At 38.7% G+C, this 14,590-nt stretch overlaps 1 protein-coding gene across 1 annotated transcript in view; it reads right to left on the bottom strand.

Annotated features, from left to right (window-relative positions):
• Positions 1-14,590, bottom strand: part of LOC143398378 (uncharacterized) — a 63,094-nt gene that overhangs the window by 6,031 nt on the left and 42,473 nt on the right. The window contains exons 4-6 of the mRNA XM_076855336.1: positions 11,166-11,245; positions 4,576-4,642; positions 3,551-3,733 (exon numbers count right to left, since the gene is read on the bottom strand). Of these exons, the coding sequence (XP_076711451.1) occupies positions 3,551-3,733; positions 4,576-4,642; positions 11,166-11,245 (330 nt within the window). The remainder of the gene's footprint in view (positions 1-3,550; positions 3,734-4,575; positions 4,643-11,165; positions 11,246-14,590) is intronic.

Below are 14,590 nucleotides of genomic sequence, written 5' to 3' on the forward strand. Positions count from 1 at the left end.
GCTGTAAGCGAAGTCTCTAACTGAGTAAAAATTTCTGAAAGTACCTCTGGATTAGCATGAGCCAATAATATATCATCCATAAAATGAATAATATATGCATCAGGAAAGCTACTTCTTATGGGATCTATCGCTTGGTCTACGTATTTTTGGCACAGAGTAGGACTATTACGCATTCCCTGTGGGAGTACTTTCCAGCAATATCTCTTAACAGGTTCCTTAAAATTAATTGTTGGGACAGTGAAAGCAAATCTCTGACAATCTCCAGGATGTAACCTTATAGAGAAAAAACAGTCTTTTAAATCTATTACCATCAAGCTATAAACTAAAGGAATGGCTGTGGGAGAGGGAAGTCCTGGCTATAAGGATCCCATAGGCTGAATTGCATGATTTATTGCCCTTAAATCCTGCAGCAATCTCCAATTTCCTGACTTTTTCTTAATAACAAAAATAGGTGTGTTCCAAGGACTAAGCGTTGGTTCTATATGACCAGCCTGAAGTTGTTCCTCAACTAGTCTGTGAATTATTTTAAGCTTTTCCCCTGAGATGGGCCACTGAGAAATCCATATAGACTCCTCTGTGAGCCAGGTGATTTTTTTCAGCTGTCTTAGGGATCGGGGAAGTACTCAGGGCCCCTAATAAAAATTTTGGCTTGGAGCATTTACTAATCTTTGTCGTGGAGACTGGTTTGTAAACAGATACTCTTCCTGAAGGGTCTCCCTATCATCTCCAGGAAAATACCTTTGACTAACTTCCTCAACTGACCTTATAGAGTTAGGAGTAACTAATAACAATCCCATTTTGGTTAAAATATCTCTTCCCCATAGATTAGCTGGTAAAGGTTCTGTGCTGTCGCTATTTTGAATTTGGGCTTCTAAGTCACGTGGCTGAGAAGAACTCTGAGCCCCTCTAGGAACCTCTTCCGCATTTTCCTCTCCAGGAAGATCGTCTACCTCCCTTGGAGGGCTCTCTAGGACCTCGGAGGTATCTCCTTTCTGATATTGCTCTCCATACTCTCCCTGCAGAGTAGCCTGATTTTGCAAGTTTAAATTTACATTTTTAACTTTGGGCTTGGCCCCTAGCGCCTTCGTTTTTAAGGGGCTTAAAGGAAAAGGAATTAACGTAGGATTTTCCATTTGAATAGACTTGATAGCCCATTGAATGTCTTTTAGCAGGTCCTCAGGGGGCCACGAATCCTGGCCCATATATTTAAAAAGACAAACTTCCAAAGCTGTCCAGGTTCTCTGAATATTATCTATGCCTCCAGGTAATTCATTAGAAAGACAGACCTTTTGTAACTTTCTTCCTAATTTCTCCCAAGTAAGTAAATTTGGAGATTCTTGTTCACAAAACCAAGGACAATATTTACCTACAATCTCTAAGAATTGTAATAACTGAGCTTTCTTTATCTGTTTTCCTTTCTGATTAATTATACTGTCTAAAATAGTTACATTTCCTTATAGGTAGAAGTTGAATTTTTTATTTTAATTAATTTAACGTCTCTTTCCTTCAATATCTTAAGGTACTTTTGTGACCCAAATTGTCACCACTTCCTTTATCTTTACTTTTTTCTTTATCCTTATAGCGCGCGCTCCCACTCAATCTAGCTAATCTAGAATGCCCCCCTCGTGGGCGCCAATTCTACCATGCGGCCAGCGCAATGGTTTCATTAATGAGGTTCTTGGCATAAAAGTTAGCTAGTGAGATCGAAATAAACACACAGACTCAGTTACCTTTTTCTATGACCACGTCCGAGACGGCTCCCCTCTCTGGTTCCCTCCTCTAAACACCCGGCAGGGCAGCAAGGATTACTCAGGGCTAGCAGGAGAGAGAGAGAGCGAGCACGCCAGGGAGTAGCCTTTTATTGGGGAGCAAGAAATTCAGGGGAGAATTCCATCCAATGAAGGTTGAAGGGGGGGCCGCACTCCAAGGTCAGGGTCAGTGATTGGGCCTCCGGGGTCAGTGGTCAGTTACACCCCCACACGGACAGGTTCTCTCAACAGGAGAGGGCCTGGAAAGCTCCGACACAGCCAGAGCGCCTCAGACCCTAACCGGGAGTCACCCAGTCACGTGTGAGAATGGCTCCCGACAGTTGTAGGGAAGATGTGACATGCAGGAGTTTTCTAATCCATGCCTGACATCAACTGAAGCTCTGCAGGGGAGAGCCCACCTTCTCTGCTTCATTTTCTTACCATTCCCTTTTTGATTTCTTTTTCCTTCACTCTGGTTAGGCAGTAGCCTGGAGCCTGCTCTACATTGCTGCTTAAAAGCTGACGAGTAAAATATTATTCCTGGAAGGGGAATATTTATACATATTTAGAAATGGGTTCCATGACCATGTTATTCCAACATGTTCAGAGATTGAAACTCTACAAGTTTTAAGTGTGGATGTATGATTTTAACAACACATTCTAATATCATGTATAATTATGATGCATCAATAAAAATAATAATATTACTTCTACATTACTAATTCTGGGGACACTCTTGAAAATTGTCATAATTATATTTAAAAGAGGATGACTGCAACATTGAACCATAATACTAGTATTAAATAAGCATATTACCAGGAATTAATTAGAGAAATTATGGTTAGTATCTTCATGGAATACTTCATATCATTTCAAATTAATAGATAAGGAGGCAGAGGGAATGGATACGGGGGAATTTTAGAAAGCAAGCAATGAAAATTCAAAAATAAGACAGATTTTCATTTGGAAATAAGAATAAAGAACAACAGGATGAAATGAAGTAAGGGCTATGGTAGAATGATGAAAAGCTCTGAATGTATTGTAACATATGGCACTTGATGTGAGCAACATAGAGCAAAATTGAGGCATGTGCTTACATGTGTCTCAATGTTTTCAAGAGAACACATAAAAAAATTAATGATCCAGACTTATGTTGGGAGTTGTGAGGAGGTGGGATAAGGCTTTCCTGATTTAGTTGCATACTTCTCTATTCTGTTGAATATTCCAGCACAACATGGATCGATTTACAATACTGCATTGAAAAATCAAACTTATATTTGTCAGCACAGACTTGAATTCATGTAGCAGGGATTCTGAACTGAGAGCCCCAATGAGAGATAAAACTGATTAGTCCTGGTGACATGTACAGTAAATGTGAAAGTATTTCAGTCTGAGCTATGGGACAAGGACCAAAAGAAAACACTGCTGGTCTTCAAAAAGCAGTTACTTTCAGTAAATATTGGGAGAAAAGATGTTTGGTGCAGTATGACTCCAATCAGAATTACCTTGCAGAACTTAAAGGGTCATCCTACACTATGCAAGAATATTTATACATATCTAGAAATGGGTTCCATGACCATGTCCTTCCAACATGTTCGCAGATGATTTGTTAGCATCCTGAATTATGAGAAGCACAAGAGTTATGGCCTTTGCTGAAGAGTAAGCTTAAATCACAGCTGCCCCTGAATTCTAGACCTGGGGTAGATTGAGCTGGGGAACAGTTTATACTCTATCCACTTGGGAAAGTGAAGGGGATGTCCAGGGCTTTGCAGGATGATAAGTGTCAGGAAGCTCCCAATTACCTTCTGACTGGGTTGGTCCTTGTTGGTTTCCTGGATGAGGATGATTGTGTTGCCATTGTTGTTGCTTCTGGACTCCTTGAAAAGTCAGCTGGTGTTCAGGAGGAGGAGGTTTAGGAGGCTGCTGATTGCCTCCTTGTGGTGGTCCCTGCTGTGAGTCATCAACTTCATCTTCATCATTCTCATCTCCATGAACACCAGGGGGTCAGTGTGGGCATCCTCAAGGAGGGGGTCATTGAGGGCCTTGTTAAGACTTCTGGCTTGGGTCCTCCACCACTGTGTGGCTACAGTGTAAATGTAGATGAGATGCATGGTGGAAGATCCTCTTCACTGTACACCTCTCTGTCTTTGGCATTGAAAAAAAATTTTTTTCAGAACTTACCTCTCAATAGCAGTCTCCCTGGTTACCACTGTCTCCACATGAAACTCTCCTGTTATCCAAGGACACAGTTATAACATGTTGCCTATGAATCCAAGTCTGACACCTAAGCAAAATTTTGAATCAAGACATAGATGCTTAGTGACCTAGACCCATGTTGATAAAGTATAGGACTGTGTAGAGAAAAGATGGTGGTGGCTAACAAGGAACTCATCGATTATCTGTGGCATATAATCTGCTACAAGCCTCAGCTAAATGAAGAAACCCAGAGAAATGGGCCACAGACACATATTTCAATAAATAGTCATATAATTGGAGAGGGAAACATTGGGGGCTAAGGCAACTTTGAATGGTAAACTTTGAGTGATAAACTTTATATTACCACTGAGAAGTCAGAATTAGAACATATATAAATAATCTACCACCTCTCAGCATTTATCTGTCCCTGGGGCTATAGCAAATTATTCCTTTTGTCACTGAAGCCGTTCCCTGCCATTCCTGCTAATACAATCCAGAATCAAAATTTGGCAAGGTTTCTCTATGTTATTAGGGGAACTGACCTTCAGTATTTCCTGACAACAAAATGATGGTAATGAGACATTCCTGTGGAAATGGTAGAGAAGGTGGACTGAGGATAAACAGGCTTTACCTGTTGATAGGTCTGCCTTGCGACCATCACTGGCTTCATGAAAGCAGGTTTGGTTCATAAGTAATTTCTAGGGAAAATGAAATGAAGAGAAAAGACTCTCATTATCTTTAATACCAGCTCTGGGATGGCTTCTCCTAGTTCCGCCTGCAGCCACCTAATGCTGTGGCAAGGTTTACAGAAGAGACTAGCGAGAGACAGAGAACATGCCAGGGAGTGGACTTTTATTGGGGAACAAAAACTTCCCATCCAAAGAAGGTTAAAAGGGGGCAGCATCCCAAGGTCAAGGGTGACAATTGGGTGTTTGGGGCAGTGGCCAGGCATGCCTCTGCACAAACAAATTCTCAGAACTGGAAAAGGGTGGGGAAGGCTCTAACACAGTTGTGTCTAAGCACCTTCCACCCAGCCAGGGAGGTAACTCAAATACGTGCGAAGATGGCCTCACACATATTGCCCTTTTTTTCTTTTAAAAATCAGGGGATGATTTACTCTCTGGAGTCTCTGCACTCTCTCTCTCTCTGAAGACTCGCCATCCTATAATTACAACACAAAAAAGAATTCACAGCAAAGAGAATAATCCAATAATGTACCAGGCTGAGTGTTTAAGAATATTTCCAGGGTTAAATTCGTTTAATTCCTTCAATATTTGATTAGCCAAAGAAGCATCTGAAAAATCAGCTCTATTATTTTGAATATCTTGGATATGATGACGGAGCTCCAAAAGATCCAAGCTATTATTATTCTTTTGCTAAATACCCAACAAATTGTTCTTAACCTTCTCACAATGCCAGAGAGAAGCATTGTACTTGGCAGCTGTAACATACACATATTTATAACATGCATGGCATTTAAGACTTTCTTTAAAATTTAAAGGTGAAAGTTCATTACCTATATTTATAACAGTCGCCTCTAATGCGTTTAACTTAGTCTCAATCCTTTCATTAATATTTACTTGATTATGCCGAGCCTTGGAAGTATTTTGGGCTAAATTATTAAGAAATTTTGCATGTTGAATATTTTGAGATAAAGTTATCCATGCTGTGACTGTGGATACAATGAACAAAACCAAGGCCAAATTCCCACAATTATAATTCCAATGGCATGTCTAGCTGGATATGAATTTGCTGTAAGACTTGAAAACCACTATCAGTTACCATGGCTCTGAAATATTAGCAGGCAATAAAACAAAAGAGGGCTGATGAAGTACCAGCACTCCTTTTCCTCTATTATATCTAGTAATACAATTGGTTAGGTTACATTTGTTACATGTTACAACATATCTGTCATCTATTCATTTAACTTTTACATTTCCAATGATTAAACATACAGAGATTGGACACACGCTCATAAGCCATAGCAAGATTCCTCCTTACAGCTCTTGCCAACAAATTTTGGTAAAGTCTTTTCTGTAAAATGTAAGAATTGTGAGGTAGCAACTAAGTGCCAGACATCTTTTTGAATACCACATGCACTGTAAGTCAAAATATTACTAACAAATCCTGCAGGTGTCATAGAAGAATTTTTTCATAATTGTTTTTTATCAATTTTTGGAGACGAGTCTAAAATATACCCACTATTTTAGACATATTATGTTGTACTGGAAAAGTATTTATACAATCCATCCAGGTAGAAAAGGTGCCAATCTCAATTGTAGAACTATTTGGACAGTGAGGTATTTGTAGAGGTTTTGCAGAAATGACTGATTTGTTATGGGAAAGTCCCATTTTAATCACTGATCTTGTATAAGGTTTTAAGTCTCCATAAATAGTATGATTAGTCAGTCTAGGTCTCCCAACCGCTATGTATTCCTCAAATGATACTCTCGGACAGCCAGCATGTTTATCCTGAGACCAACACAAAGGTAATTGGGCACTGTAGTCAGAATAATTACATCTAGTCACATGATTGGGAGTAATATGAGTATCTGTAAATCCTCCCATCATGAATGAGTCATTAGTAAACAATGGAATAGATTCTCCAGTCCACACAGCTGGATATACCACAGGTGGATCTGGGAAATACACCAGTTAGTGTCTGCTCGACTCCCTTTTACCTGACAGACCAGCAGGGCAATCACTTTAGCTACCATCATCAATGGAGGCTTATTCCTTCCTAGGAGTGGAATTATTTGTGAAGCGTGTGTTGTCAGCTTCTTCACATCTTCCCATGAGATCAGCTTTTCAGCTGGGTCATGTTGCTTCCTCTTCATTCTTCTTTGATATCTCTTCCTTTTGAGTGGAGATCTCTCCGAGTTGATAATCAGTCATTTGAATCTCAGTTCTATCTCTTCCATGTCTGATTGCATGTTCAGGCACCCAAATAGGATGAAAAGCACCTTCTGGAAAAATACAAGCATGACCTCTGCCCCACATAATCACTGGATCTGGGCCTCTCCATTGACCAGTCTTTAAGTCTTTCCACAAAACTCTGCCTAAAGATCTGTTGTTTGAAAGACATATGTCTCTCAGCTGCAGTCTTACCTTCTGTGTCACAATTTAAAAAATTTAAAACAAACAAGGCATGGTTGAGGCTATTTTGGGGAGTCATAAACCTATTTCCCCCTTTTAATTTTTGTAATTGCAGCTTAATAGATAAATGAGCTTATTCCACAATGGCTTGACCTTGGGGGTTTTAAGAAATTCCTGTTTTATGGTCAATTTGAAACTCTTGGCAACATTGTTGAAAAGAAGAGCTTACATAAGCTGGTGCATTATCTGTTTTAATCTGTATAGGGCATCCTAACAGAGCAAAGGCTGCTAGGCAATGAGAAATCACATGCTGAGTATTTTCTTTTGTATATGCTGTAGCAAAAATAAATCTGGAATTTGTATCAACTATCACATGTACATAACATTGTTTACCAAATTGAGGAATATGAGTTACATCCATTTGCCATTTTTGATTGGTTTAAATCCACAGGGATTTACCGCTGATGGCAGGGATGGAGTGTGAATAACACACTTAGGGCAGTGACTTACAATTTGATGAGTTTGTTGTCTGGTAATATTGAATTTTTTAACATAAGCTAGAAGCATTCTTATGATGCAAGGAATGTGAAGTTTGTGCAAAATCATATGCAGACATCTGATGACAAACAGCTACTAATTTATCAATCTTGTCATTACCTGAAGTTAAATGTCCTGGAAGATTAGTGTGAGCTCATATGTGTCCTATGAAACATGGGTAGTTTTGCATTTGCATTGCCTTTTGTAGATTAGGAAATAATTTAAATAGCTCTTTTGATGAGGCATACCCAATAACTGAAGTTTTCATATTTTTGGTAACTCCAACTGCATGTAAGCCGTCAGAATAAATATTAATAGGCTTATTTGTAAAGTAATTTAAGGCACAAATGAGAGCTTGTACCTCTGCTCTTTGGGCAGAAGTATATGAGGTTTGTATTACCTCTGGGTGAACATGGCTATAAAAACCTGCTTTACCTGAGCTTGAACCATCAGTGAACACTGATAGGGCTCCATCTATGGGCTGGGCACGTACAATCTTTGGAAAAATAAGCAGTGTTATTGATGCAAATTGAAAAATTTTATCACGAGTGTAATGACTTTCTATCTGACCAGGAAAATCAGCAAAAGCTATTTGCCATAAACTAGAAGCTTGAAATAGCCAATTATTTTGATGAACAGAAAAGGGAATAATTATAATATCAGGTTAAGATCCAATTAATTGTAAAACTCTTGTTCTACTTTTATTTACTAATTTTCCAATAGAGTCATGAAAAGGAATGAATGTCTTTGGGAGAGTGGGCTAAATGAATCCACTCAGTAACTCCTAATCTTTGCCATATGGCTCCCATTGTGTTATGCACAGTTGGAAATATTGATAAATCTACTAGCTTTTTAGTATTAATTCTCATAAGCTGTGCATTTTAATTGCATTTTCAACCTTTTTTTAAAGCTGTACTGGCCTCTATTGTCAGCTGACATGGAGAGGTTAGAGAAGGATCTCCTTGTAATATCTGAAATAAAAGACTTAAATCAGAAGTAGTCAGTTTTAAGGATGGCCTCAGCCAATTAATATCTCCTAATAATTTTTGAAAGTCATTAAGGGTATGTAATTCCTCAACATTTATCTATAGATTTTGAGGATGAATTGTATGTCCTTGAATATTCTGAAATAAATATTGAAAGGGAGGCATCTTTTGTATCTTTTGAGGAGCAATGCACAAACCAATTGCTGTAAGTGAAGCCTCTAACTGAGTAAAAATTTCTGAAAGTACTTCTGCATTAGCATGAGCCAATAGTATAGCATACATAAAATGAGTGATATATGTATCAAGAAAGTTATCTCTTATAGGAGCTATCGCTTGAACCACAAATTTTTGACATAAAGTAGGACTATTACAAATCCCTTGAGGCAAGACCTTCCAGCAGTATCTTTTAACAGGTTCTTTAAAATTAATTGCTGAGAAAGTGAAAGCAAATTTTTCACAATCATCAGGATGCAACCTTACTGAGTAAAAACAATCTTTTAGATCTATTACCATTGAGGTATAGTTTAGAGCAATTGCTGTGGGGGAAGGAAGTCCGGGCTGCAAGGATCCCATAGGCTGAATTGCATGGTTTCTTGCCCTTAAATCCTGTAGTAACCTCCAATTACCTGGCATTTTCTTAATAAAAAAAGGGGTGTATTCCAAGGACTAAGCATTGATTCTATATGACCAGCCTGAAATTGTTCCTCAACTAACATATGAAATATCTTAAGTATATCCACTGAGATGGGCCACTGAGAAATCCATATAGGCTCTTCTGTGAGCCAGATGATCTCTTCTGCTGTCTTTTGTATTGGGGAGACACTCAGGGCCCCTAGGAAAAATTTTGGTTTGGAGTATTTACTAATCTCTGTCAAGGAGACTGGTTTATAAGCAGATACTCTCCTAGATAAGTTCCCTCATTATATCCAGAAGAAGCCCTTCATTAATTTCCTCAAATGATCTCATAGAATTTGGAGTTACTAATAACAATCTTATTTTGCTTAATATATCTCTTCCCCATAGGTTTACTGGTAAGGACTCTAACACATAAGGTTTTAAAACTCCACTGTTCCCATCAGGATCCTCCCAATGGAGATAATTTGCACTTTGAGCAGGCTGTGAGATTTGTGCAATTCCCTCTAGGTTAGTTGGTGCTATATATAAGGGCCAAATTTTAGGACAGAAAGGACTAAGATATGACTAAAGATATGTCAGCTCCTGTGTCCTCCATGCCTTTAATTTTTTTATGATTAATTTTAAGTTCCAGTAGGCGGCACTGCTGCCGCAATAATTGAGATTAGTACACTGTGTCTGGTGGTTTGGAAACTGAATTTACTTGTGGGTGTCCATCCGAATTACAGGGTAATAAAATCAATTGAGCAAATGTATTTTTTGGAGTAAGCCAAAGGGCATAATTTGACTTTACAGTAACACTTAATTCTCCTTCAAAATAAGAATCTATTACTCCAGGTATTACCTCGATGGCCCCTTTAAAATTGTTACGTCCCAAAATTAACCCTATACTTTCTCTGGGGAGTACCCTGAAAATCCCAGTAGGAATTTGTTGTGGCCCTAATTCAGGATTTAATTCAATTATCATTGAGGGTCCTAAAGAAACTGTGAGATTCACTCGGGTAAAAATGGTGGCTCCCGTGGTCGGCGGTGATGACGTTAAATTGCAAGACCTTCCTTCTAGTTCCCCTGATTTTTCTGCCAGGGGATGGGCCAACCACAAGTGTTTTGATTTCTTACCAGGCTGAAGTGACAGCTAGAAGTCACTGATCAGCGCCATCTTGGTCTGCCAAGTGGTCTTCCACCATGTGATATCTAATACCAACAGCAGAGGGAGCCCTGGGTTTAAAATTATAAGCATTACAGTTTTGCAAGTAAGGACCACTCCTTCCACAATGAAAGCACCTTCAGCGGGGTCTGCATACCAATTCTTGGGGCTACAGAGTTTGTTTTAAAGCTGCAGCAAGCATAATTATTTGTAAATGGGCTCAGGCAATTTTTGCATTTGAATAGACTTAATGGATCTCTGAGTACCTTTCAATAGATCTTCCATGGGCCACAGACTATGGCCCATGTAATCAAAAAGACAGATCTCTAATGCAGTCTAAACTTTTTGTATATTCTCAAAGTTTCCAGGTAATTCATTAGAAATGCAAATTTTATGTAATTTCCTTCTTAATTTGTCTCAAGTATGTAAATTTGGTGAATCTGGGTCACAAAACCAAGGGCAAAATTCACCTACAACCTTTAAGAATTGTAGCAACTGAGTCTTTTTAACTTGCTTTCCCATCTGATTAATTATTATCTCTATAATAGTCAAATACATGTCTTTATCAGTAGCAGTTAAATTCCCCTTATTAAGATTTTTAACGCCCCTTCACTCCAAAAGCTTCCTAGTACTTCCGCGACCCTAAAAAGGTCAAAAATTCCGTACTTTTTTACCCACTCCAAACTCAACCTAGTCAATTTACTTATGCCTCAGTCCTGGGTGCCACTACTGCACGTGACCAGCACTGGCTTCATGAAAGAAGGTTCAATTCATAAGTAATGGATAGGGAGTTTAAAATTAAAGAGGCAAGACTCTCATTACCTTTAATTCCAGCTCTAGGATGGCTTCTCGTAGCTCCCGCTTCCAGCCACTTAATGTGGTGGCGAGGTTTGCAGAAGAGACTAGGGAGAGAGAGAGAGAACATGCTAGGGAGTGGACTTTTATTGGGGAACAAACACTTCTGGGGAAAATCCCATCAAATAACGGTTATGGGGGGCAGCATCCCAAAGTCAGGGGTGAAAATTAGGTCTTTGGGGAAGTGGCCAGGCCCATCTCTGCTCAGACAAGACCTCAGACCTGGAAAAGGGTGGGGAAGGCTCTAACACAGCTGTGTCTAAGCGCCTCTCACCCAGCCAGGGAGGTAACTCAAATCACATGCGAGGATGGCCTCCCACAGATAGGTAAGCAGAAACTTCATAGTTGATCTCTAGGAAATAAGAAAGTGTGAAATGAAAAGTAAGTCACCAATCTAGTGTTCCCTGGATCCTACTGTGAAAGATGACTTCCTTTCCAACGTGGAAACCCTAATGTGAACTCTCATCCACCCTTTGTGATGCTGGTGAAAAGGGAGGAAGATGTGAGAGAAAGGCCTGGGGGTGCCTCTGCCTATTTGCCATCTTTGAGTGAAAATATGAAAACCATTTTGGGCTTCACTAGCATCAGTGAAATCTATCAACAATATTCTTTAAATATTTTTCAAATTTCAATGTCAAAGTTAGTATTTTTTTAACCCCTTTCTTTTTTAAACCCTTTGCTCCCATTTACTGCTTTTCCACGTTTGGAAACCAGCAATGAATCTTTGCATCCAGGGGTGCTAATAGTTCTCACAGAACAGTGAAACACTGAATATATATAGTTTAGAGGCAAATGAGAAAGTAATTGGGCCCTGATATTTTTAAGTCACTCAGTAGAGAGAGTCCAGTTTAGTCTGTAGATCTCCATCTCTGACATAGGCTGATGCATGGATTTCTCCTTCTTTTTCCTGCATCTGCTTGCACTACAATAATGCCTCCCCAGGAGGCTTCTCTGTGCCAGTCCCCCCACTTTCCTGTATCTCTGACAAGAGGGAGACACCTATCCTCAAATGTGAATTTTTCCTTTGAAGGGGCGAGCACTTCCAATTGTATCTGAAATCTGAAATCCTACCAGGAATTGGGGACATAACTAGACTTACACTTTTCTTAAACATTCTACAGACCTGTCCTTCTTATAATCTTTCCTCCCTCACCCTCCCTCTCTGCATTCAGATTTCCTAAGCCCAGTGGTCACAATCCTCCTCCTTTCTTATACCTCCACTTGAGCTCTGGGCTGGGCTTAGGGCAGAAAGGCCACTGTGCGCAAGACCACCAGCATCTTGGAGGAGACTCTGAAGTTGTTCCCAAGTCTGTGCTGGGGGAAGCAGGGCAGCTCCCTTTATAAGGAGGAGTAGAACAGTGGAGCCCTTGAACTCCATGCTGGGTGACCTCATTGCTTTCTCTTTGGGGCACACCAGGAGGATGGGGTAGGCAGCAAGTTGTTAGTGTCTCCTTTCTGAAACATACAACATGTGATTTGGGCAACAGTGTTGAAAATTGGTTGCACATTCAGTACAGATATTAGAACTGAAGGTCTGTCATTATTTGAGTTTTACTCTGTATTATGATAGTGTGATTCATCTGCACTGTGTTCTGTTTTGCTAGGACTTTCATCCTATCCAAGTGTCCCTGTTTATGTCAACACTAAGTGTATACCAAAAAGGAATATGGTCACTATGTCTGAATATATTTATAACTCTACCCCATCTAACATGATGGATATATCCACAAGAGAAAGGGGAGTACAGGGAAACAATATTGATCATATTATATAATTACATTGATGCATGTATTAGCTAACTAAAAATCCCACTATCATAAATAATTATAATACACTGATACATTGATGAGAAAATAATGCTTTATATTCATGTTCTTTTCTGCAGTCTTATTAATTTTAAAAAAGTGAACCTTCTCAACATTAAATGCCTGTTTTCATCATGCCGCTACATAAGTTATGCATTTGCCTTAGAAACCTTTCTCACTTTAGTGTGGTTTTACAGTAAGGTGTGTTTTTATTTATTGAAGTATTTAAAACTATTTTTTTTGCATTTGACTACTTTCTAAAATCAAAAGTAAATGAACTCTTTTTGTCTTTTTGTATGAGGAGATTCTAGAGAGTCTTGGAATATCCCCCAAATAACTTACTTTCTGTTCTAATTAAGGTAAGATATTACCTTAATTAAGATTTCAGTTTTTTCATTTGATTCCATCCCATTTATTGATTCTTGGTTTTACTTGTTGTGCTATAGAAGTCTTATTAAGGAAGTTGGGGTCTAATCCCACATGAAGAAGATTAGGACCTACTTTTTCTTCTATTAGGTGCAGAGTCTCTGGTTCCTTGATTTATTTTGAGATAAGATTTGTGCATGGTGACAGACAAGGAGTTAATTTCATTTTGTTGCATACGGATTTCCAGTTTTCTTAGCACCATTTGTTGAAAATGCTATCTTTTCTCTAGTGCATGTTGTTGGCACCTTTGTCTGACATAAGATAATTGTAATTTTGTGGGTTAGTCTCTATGTCGTCTATTCCACACTATTGCTCTACCAGTCTGTTTGGGTGTCAATACCATGCTGTTTTTGTTACTCTTGCTCTGTAGTATAGTTTAAGGTCTGGTATACCAATACCACCTGCTTCACTCTTCCTGCTAATGATTGATTAAGCTATTCTGGATCCCTTATTTTTCCAGATGAATTTCATGATTTCCTTTTCTATTTCTAAGAAGGATTCCATTAGGGTTTTGATCAGAATGGCATTAAATCTATATATACCATCCTTGGTAGGATGGTCATTTTGTTAATATTAATTCTGCTTAACCCAGAGAAAGGCAGATCTCTTCATCTTCTAAGGTCTTCTTTGATTTCTTTCTTTATGGTTCTGTAGTTTTCATTGTATATATCTTTCACCTCTTTCATTAAGTTGATTCACAAGTATCTTTTTTTTGAGGTTTTTATGAGTGGTTAGTTTTCCTCATTTCCTTTTTAGAGGCTTTGTCTCTAATATACAGAAATGCTTTTGATTTATGGGTGTTGATTTTGTATCCTGCTATTTTGCTGAATTCATTTACTAGTTCTAGAAATTTTCTGTTGGAACTTTTAGGGTCTTCTAGGTACAGAATCATATTTTCAGCAAATAGTGCTAATTTGTGTTTTTCTTTACCTATGCGTATTCCTTTAATTTCTTTCATCTGTCTAATTGCTCTTTCCAGTGTTTCAGCAACTATGTTAAACAGAAATGGTGAAAGAGGGCATCCCTGTCTTGTTGCAGTTTTTAGATGGAATGCTTTCAACTTTTCTCCATTTGCAATGATATTGCCCTTGAATTTAGCATGCAAACCTTTTACAATATTGAGTCATGTTCCTGTTATTTCTAGTTTTTCTAGTGTTTTGA

This window comes from Callospermophilus lateralis, chromosome 4 (assembly GCF_048772815.1).
Source record: "Callospermophilus lateralis isolate mCalLat2 chromosome 4, mCalLat2.hap1, whole genome shotgun sequence".
Lineage (NCBI taxonomy): Eukaryota > Metazoa > Chordata > Mammalia > Rodentia > Sciuridae > Callospermophilus > Callospermophilus lateralis.